Here is a 7,474-nt window from a genome sequence, read left to right as displayed (position 1 = left end):
GGTGGGGTAGGGAGGAAGGGGCCTTGTGAGGTCAGTTCCCTTGCACACTTCAAACTCAGGCACGGTTTCTGGAAACAGCATTTGGAAAACTCATCTGGTGGGTCTCTTTTCTAAATATGGGAATTAGAGATAGCTGGATATCTTGGCCCTTAAAGTGCTTTAGAAAGGGAACTTCCTATAGAAAAACTCATGATTCCTCTTCCATTATTTCCTCCAAATTTCAGTCCTTAAAATATGCCCCTTTTTCTCATCCTTCCTTTTTCTTCCATTCTTTTCAGGAAGCTCGTGGTACCTCAAAGAGGGAAGGGCCCTCATATTTTCCAACAAGGCTGATACTAGCATTTGGAGTGGGGAATTACTTTCTGTATGTGACTGTCCTGTGCACTGCAGAACATTTAGCATCCCTGGCCATCCCCTTCCCTTATAAAATTCCAGCAAGGACTCCCAGTCATGGGGCACTTCCAAACATCCCTTAGAGGAGACACTACCTCTCCCTACATTTTGAAAGCCATTGCCTTAACCCCCCCTCCTCCCCCACCCCCTACCCCCGCCAAAGAAGTGACTTGCTCAAGGCCATATCACCAGCCAGTGGCAAAGCCAAGGCCAAGTCAAAGCCCATTCATTCATATTCATTCATAGCAAGAACTTTTATTCTTCACCAGGGTGTTTGTCAGGAGAACAGAGGGAATGCGGACCTGAACTGAGGCAGTTAAGAGGGGGGACTCCCTGCCCACAAAACTACAGTGTCTCGCAATTTCTCTGCTTTTTGCCAAACTCCGTTTCCCTTCTGTAGCCCGCCTAGTTCGCCCTTTCCGCACATGCAGGCACAAATCGAATTTCTGGCAATTCATGCACAGAGCCTAGCCGAGCGCGATCCGCAGGAGCACAGTCAGGTCCCCTTCGGGCGGGGCAGCAGGGCCCAAGCGCCTAAACCCCGAGGTCTCGGCGAGCGAACTGCTGTCTTCCACCCGCAATGAGAAAGGAGCCAGCGAGCTGAGGCCGGGCCCCTGGCGCGGAGCTGCGCCGGAACTGGGTAGAGGTGGAGGCCCGTCGACCCTCGCGGGCCGGTCCCCGGAGATTTTCCGGGTCTGAGGGGCTGCCTGGGGACCAGGGGCCGGGGCCAGGGACGCCCAGGCCGTGGCGCGGCGGGAGCAGACGGCAGCGCAGCTGGGCTCGACCTCGTCTTCCCACGCCAGAGGCCGAGGCCGCCGGGAATGGCGGGGCCACCTCTCTAAAGTCCTTTGAGATCCTAGCTCGGTTCGAGAGGGGGGGCGGTGTGTGTGGGAAAGCGAGAATATTATTATCCCTCTGTTTTGCCTCAGCAGCCAGCGCCGGCGGGTTGTTCTGTTTGAATGAATGATCCCAGAGGCCGCGCCCAATGGGCGCCCGCGCCTGTTTAATATGCATGAGGCCCGCGGCCAATGGCCGGGCGAGGAGGCTGTTTTAAACGGCGGAGCCCGCTGGCCAATCAGGCGGCTCTCGTGGAGGCAGCTAGCGCGAGGCTGGGGAGCGCTGAGCCGCGCGTCGTGCCCTGCGCTGCCCAGACTAGCGAACAATACAGGTACGTTTCGCACCGCCCGCGCCCGCCGCTGCCGCCGCCACTGCCGCCGCCGCCGCCACTATCGCCGCCGCCGCCGCAGCGTCCGCACAACTTTCCGGCCCGCGCCGCCGCGAGCGCGCTCCGCCGCCGCCCCCCCCGCCTGTCGTCCCCGCGCCCTTCCCGCCCCTTCTCCTTCCCTCTTGCTAGGTGGCCGGGAAGGAAGAAGCAATTCAGGTGTTTCAACTTTTCAATGCTTCATCCTCAGCTCCCCGCAGTCGGGGCTGAGCCCCCTTCGGGGAGCCGCCCTCGGCCGCCGCCCTCCCCCCGCCCCCCACCCCCCGGGCAGCGGCCGAGGGGCCGAGGCCCCCAGAGGCCAGATGTTAGGGCAGCTGCGGCGGCGGCGGCGGCGGCGCGAGCCCAGGGGCGGCTGCGGGCTGCAGGCTGCGGGCTCCGGCGGCGCGCGTCGCGGCGCGGGGCGGCGGCACTGGGAAGGGGGCCGGGTGCTTCCCGGCCCGGGACGGACTCGGCGAGGGGCGGGCGGCCGGTGCCCGCCGGGGGCTGCGGCGTGGGCAAACTTCGCTCCCGGGCTCGGCCGGGCGCCGCGCGGGCCCGCGGGCTGCACTGCTGCTTCTGCATTAACATGGCCGTCGCGGGAGCGCCCGGCGGCCCGGGGGGTGCGCGGGCCGGCCGCCCCCCGCTCGTCGCCTGCCCGCCGGCCGCCGCCGCCGCCGCCGCCGCTGCGACCGCCGCTAACATGGCTGGCGCGGTGCTGGGCTCCGGCGAGGGGAGGACGGGCGGGCGGGGCTCCCGGGCGGGCTCTGGCCTCGGCTCCGGCGCCCGCGGCCCCGGGCTGGCGGCGTGGAGGGCCGGGGGCGCCGCCGCGGGCCCCGGCGCGGCCGAGCGTCATGGCTGCACGGGCGCCTTTGTTATCCCGAGGAGTGCGCCCCGCGCCGGCAGGGGGGGGGGTCCGGCCCACGGCCCCCGCCGCTCCGCGCCCCCGGGCAGTCCGGGCGGGGCGGGGTGGGGGGCCGGCGAGCGGGCGGCGGCGGCGGCGGCGGCGGCGGCGGTGGTGGCGGGGCCCGGACCGCTTTGTTCGCTGCCGCCGCCGCCTGCGCCGGCCGCGCGGATCAGCCATTTTAGCGAGCGGGGCTCCGAGGCACGGCGGGCGCCACCGTCGCCGCTGCCGCTGCCGGCCCGGCTCCGCGCCCTCGGCGCGCTGTTGCCACCGCCGCCCCCGGCCCCGCGCGCCCCCCGGGGGTGGCGGCGAAGGATTTCAGGGGCAGTTTCTTTCATCAGGAAGCTTTTGACAAAATGGAAGGTGAATTATGGGTGTCCGGGTGACCCAGCACGGGGCCCAGCCCGGCTGCCCGCTGCCAGCCCCGGGCTCCCCTGCGCCCCGTCCCGCCCCACCCGCGCAGCCACTGCGGGGCCCTAACGCAGCCCCTCAGTTGGTCCCTGCGAAGGGGAGCGCTTTAGTTTTACATGATGACCTTGGGTGTGGGAAAAGGAAAAGATGGCGGGAAGCTGGGGGGTGGGACAGGGACGATGACAAGCTACAGCTGCATTTTTATTTGGAAACTTTGGAGAAAGTATTCCTGGCTGGACATGCGTTCCGCTTTACTGATGAGCAAGACTAGCCCTTTTGGCATCCCCTCCCCCTTTAGATAATGACAGCGTGACAGATTTGAACTAATAGTACAGGGGTAGCTGCTCACTTGCCAGATCACCTTTCTTGCAAAAGCCATTTTTATAAGCCAAAATGCATCAACAATAGTGAAATTTGAAATGTTCCCTATTTACAGTTCTCCCGCTTTGATCTTGTGTTTAGCAGCGGTGACAGTATTTTTGTCTGTAACGGAGCAGATAAACAGTTGACAGCTAGCCTTAAGTCACTGGTCTCAAGCTTCTGTCATCCGCCTGCACCCCTACAAATGTGTCCTCCCCGCGCCCTTCCCACTTTGTGGTTGTAGTTTCCAAAACGTAGTAGCTCTGAATCGGAATGTAGCGCTGAGCCACCCCACTTGGGTCGGTTCCATTTGGAGAACTTGATCGCTCTCGCTCTCGGAGAAGTAACTCGCAAACCAGCGCGCTTCATGCTGGTCAAAAGTTAAATGACAAGCGACAGTGAAGCTGATTTCCTCCCCACTCTGCCTTCGACGGGCCAGTGGCATCAGGCATTGGGTGGGGGGCTGCTTCCTAGCGGTGACCTTAATTTGGATTTTGCCCTGCCTTTGGTGTATCTTGTAGATCTGTTCTAGTCATTGTATTTGTTTTTCTTTGTCTCTCTTCCTTCATCCATCACAGTCAGGATGGCTAAAGGTGATCCCAAGAAACCAAAGGGCAAGATGTCTGCTTACGCCTTCTTTGTGCAGACGTGCAGAGAGGAACATAAGAAGAAAAACCCAGAGGTCCCTGTCAATTTTGCAGAATTTTCCAAGAAGTGCTCTGAGAGGTGGAAGGTACTTTTCTTTTGTGTCCTTCAAGCTAGCCTTAGTTGGATTTCACACATAGGGTTACTCACCTTCTGAGTAGCCCCAGGTGGCTCTTTTCTTCCTCTTAGGCTCCTCTTGTCTGCCTTTAGAATTGTGTGTGTGCTTTTATTTTTTAAAGCTGGACAAGGGTTTTAAGTCCCGCTCTCTGCTCCGAGGAGTTTAACAGGTCCTGTTCTTTGCAGACAATGTCTGGGAAAGAGAAGTCTAAATTTGATGAAATGGCAAAGGCAGATAAAGTGCGCTATGATCGAGAAATGAAGGATTATGGACCAGCTAAGGGAGGCAAGAAGAAGAAGGACCCTAATGCCCCCAAAAGGCCACCGTAAGTGACTGTAGGGTTCAGGATAACAGTTAAGAGCTTTCCTTCTACTTGAAGGATTTTTAAGAGGACATGTTATCTAAAAATGTCAGGATACCCTGCAACGCATTCTATACTTAGAGCTTTAAGATGCTATGCCAGGGAAATCCGATGTTAAGGCTGACGTATTTGTGAGCTGTGTGCTTGTGGTGCTGGCCTGTTGGCCTTTCCGTTGGGAGGGAGGCACCCCAGTTCTGGGTGTCAGGGTCCTTAGGTATGTTTTTCTCCCCCTTCTCCAGTAACTGAGAGCCTGAGAAAGTAACAATGTATTTCTGAAGCATCTTAAACATTCTAGAACCTACAACTTGGGTAACTTTGTGTATGGTGTCACACATTTCTTCACTTTAGGGAGGAGTCACAGTGGTAGGAAGTATGTGAGGAACAGGGGATTTGGGCTTAAGCTCACATTTTTTTTCGGGCTCTCATCTAATTTATACAATGCTCTCCCCGAAGGTCTGGATTCTTCCTGTTCTGTTCAGAATTCCGTCCCAAGATCAAATCTACAAACCCTGGTATCTCTATTGGCGATGTGGCAAAGAAGCTGGGTGAGATGTGGAATAACTTAAGTGACAGTGAAAAGCAGCCTTACAACAATAAGGCAGCAAAGCTGAAGGAGAAGTATGAGAAGGTGAGGTGGGCCCGGGTGTGCCCAGGCTACTGGGCTGCATGGGCAAGCAGTCAGCCTCCCCGGGTATGGGCGGGTTGGGCGTGTAAGGCTGCTTTGCTGGGCTGAGGAGTGAGCCTAGCGTGCAAGGGCCTATCTCCCTACAAGATGGGCCGCAATTGCTGCTGTTCAGGCTTCTCTGGCAGAATTTTGTCTTTGGGACAACTGCAGGCAGGCTTAAAATGTTTGAAAATGTGGGATGCCATGGGCAGAGAATTTGGTAGTCCTATTAAACACTCCTTAACTTTTAAATTCGAGCAGCCGAGGACCAAATTTGTATGTATCTGGAAACAAATACTTCAAATAGCAGCCCTGTCTTACTCACTTGTTCTCAATTCTGAGGTGGGGACAGCATGTTTCTACCCCTTGCTAAAACAGCTGCGGGAGAGCTTGTCTATTCATTTGGAATGTGTCCCTGTTCCTTCCAGGATGTCGCTGACTATAAGTCTAAAGGAAAGTTTGATGGCGCAAAGGGTCCCGCCAAAGTTGCCCGGAAAAAGGTGGAAGAGGAAGATGAAGAAGACGAGGAGGAAGAAGAGGAGGAGGAGGAGGAGGAGGAGGATGAATAAAAAAAACTGTTGATCTGTCTCCTTGTGAATACCTTAGAGTAGGGAGCGCCGTCATTGACACCCCTCTTATTTGAGGCGTGTCTGTTGCCCTCATTAGGTTTAATTACACAATTGGGTCATGGTCATATTGTAGTTTCTCAAAGTGCTCTAGAAATTGTCAGTGGTTTACATGAAGTGGCCATGGGTGTCCGGAGCACCCTGAAACTGTATCAAAGTTGTACATATTTCCAAACATTTTTAAAATGAAAAGGCTCTCGTGTTCTCCTCACTCTGTGCACTTTGCTGTTGGTGTGACAAGGCATTTAAAGATGTTTCTGGCATTTTCTTTTTTTAATTTGTAAGGTGGTGTTAACTATATGGTTATTGGCTAGAAATCCTGAGTTATCAACTGTACATATCTATAGTTTGTAAAAAGAACAAAACAACCGAGACAAACTCTTGATGCTCCTTGCTTGGCGTTGAGGCTGTGGGAAGATGCCTTTTGGAGGGGCTGTAGCTCAGGGCGTGCACTGTGAGGCTGGACCTGTGGACACTGCAGTGGGCATCCATTTAGCTTCCGGTTGTCTTGTTTCTGTATATAGTGACCTAGCATTCTGCTGCCATTCTTAGCTGTGGCAAAGGGGGGGTCAGCTGGCATGAGAAGTGTTTGGATCCTTTTTAGTTAAGTGCGGTAGTTTTAAACTGTTTGTTTTTAAACAAACTGTAGAACTCTTCATTGTCAGCAAAGCGAAGAGCCACTGCATCAATGAAAGTTCAAGAACCTTCTGTACTAAACACAATTTGCAACGTTCTGTTATTTTTTTGTATGTTTAGAATGCTGAAATGTTTTTGAAGTTAAATAAACAGTATTACATTTTTAAAACTGTTCTCTATTATAACAGTCTAAATTTCTGACTCAACAGCAGTCTTACTAACAACCCACTCCATTGTATTTGGCGACTAGGCTCCCTGCACATCTGGTACCTTCTCTTAATGTGGCCGGCTTACTTAGGATAGAGATGAAGAGGCTACTCGAAGGTACTACGTGATTTTGTTTGTGTCTGAGTGGCATTAGGATGAAGTCTGAACTGCTGAATGTAGAAGCCAAGATAACTTGACCCAGGCAAGGAGGTGCAGAAAGGTGGGCGGTTAGGATTGAAGCTGACTACTATGTAGGTTTAATTTTTTTTTTTTTTTTTTTGGCCTCCCTCCACCGCCCGCCCTCCCCCCATACCGTGGGGCCAAATTCATTGCTAACCAGCAAAAACGTCCCAAGGGTATGATGTATCCAACGTTCAGGCTTCTTTTTTTCGTCGCCCCTGCCCCCAGTACATGTAGCAGATTATCATTGGTTCTGCTCAACAATGGAGGAGGTGTCTTGAGCTGCTGCTTCTGTCTCCTGGACCCCAGTGAGGGGAAGGGTGGTAGGGTAGGGGACGGTAGCCATTTGTTTTCCTACTTCTTCAAGAAACCGAACACCCCAAGGAAGATGGCTGGGGTCCCTGTACTGCAGGCCGGCTGACGGGATCAATTGTTTCTAAGCATTACATGCGTCCTATGAAAAGTAGAATGGCCTGCCCACAGTTTGAGCTCATTGACTGCAAATGTAGGTGGTCGTTAAATGTTGTTAAACTCGAAGAAGCTTGGTTTGTGTTTCAGTGGTTATTTCATGTTGGTGGACGGTGTCACATTTTGTCCCAATTGGGGAAGGGGGTGATGTGATGGCCACAGTGGTACGTGGTGGCATTAAAAATCCTTTCTAGGGCTGACCCATCTTAACTGTCGGCAGTAACAAAGGACACTATGTTGTGGGCGAGTGTTCCTATTGCCCAGCATGAATACTCGGCTGTGTGTGTTTGCGGCTGTGAAGCA

At 54.6% G+C, this 7,474-nt stretch overlaps 1 protein-coding gene across 2 annotated transcripts; it reads left to right on the top strand.

The window, feature by feature from the left end:
- Positions 1–1,459: 1,459 nt before the first annotated feature.
- Positions 1,460–6,485, top strand: HMGB3 (high mobility group box 3). 2 transcript variants are annotated; one of them, XM_081808102.1, is made up of 5 exons: positions 1,460–1,561; positions 3,845–3,999; positions 4,215–4,354; positions 4,844–5,018; positions 5,483–6,485. In XM_081808102.1, exons 2-5 carry the CDS (start codon positions 3,850–3,852, stop codon positions 5,621–5,623), a joined length of 606 nt encoding a protein of 201 aa, XP_081664228.1. In that variant the 5' UTR covers positions 1,460–1,561; positions 3,845–3,849; the 3' UTR covers positions 5,624–6,485. The 2 variants fall into 2 exon arrangements, with proteins under 2 accessions (XP_081664228.1, XP_081664229.1); XM_081808103.1 differs by lacking the exon at positions 1,460–1,561 and adding an exon at positions 1,639–1,774.
- The last annotated feature ends 989 nt before the right edge of the window (positions 6,486–7,474 follow it).

This window comes from Leptonychotes weddellii, chromosome X, assembly GCF_054177405.1.
Source record: "Leptonychotes weddellii isolate Sample4059 chromosome X, ASM5417740v2, whole genome shotgun sequence".
NCBI lineage: Eukaryota > Metazoa > Chordata > Mammalia > Carnivora > Phocidae > Leptonychotes > Leptonychotes weddellii.
This window is presented reverse-complemented; position numbering and strand designations above follow the sequence as displayed.

Bases quoted from the DNA above. Each gene is read 5' to 3' on its own strand.
- HMGB3 (XM_081808102.1), top strand. From the start codon at position 3,850: ATGGCTAAAGGTGATCCCAAGAAACCAAAGGGCAAGATGTCTGCTTAC. The intron at 4,355-4,843 runs GTAAGTGACTGT...CTCTCCCCGAAG, and splicing joins AATGCCCCCAAAAGGCCACC to GTCTGGATTCTTCCTGTTCT. The intron at 5,019-5,482 runs GTGAGGTGGGCC...TGTTCCTTCCAG, and splicing joins TGAAGGAGAAGTATGAGAAG to GATGTCGCTGACTATAAGTC.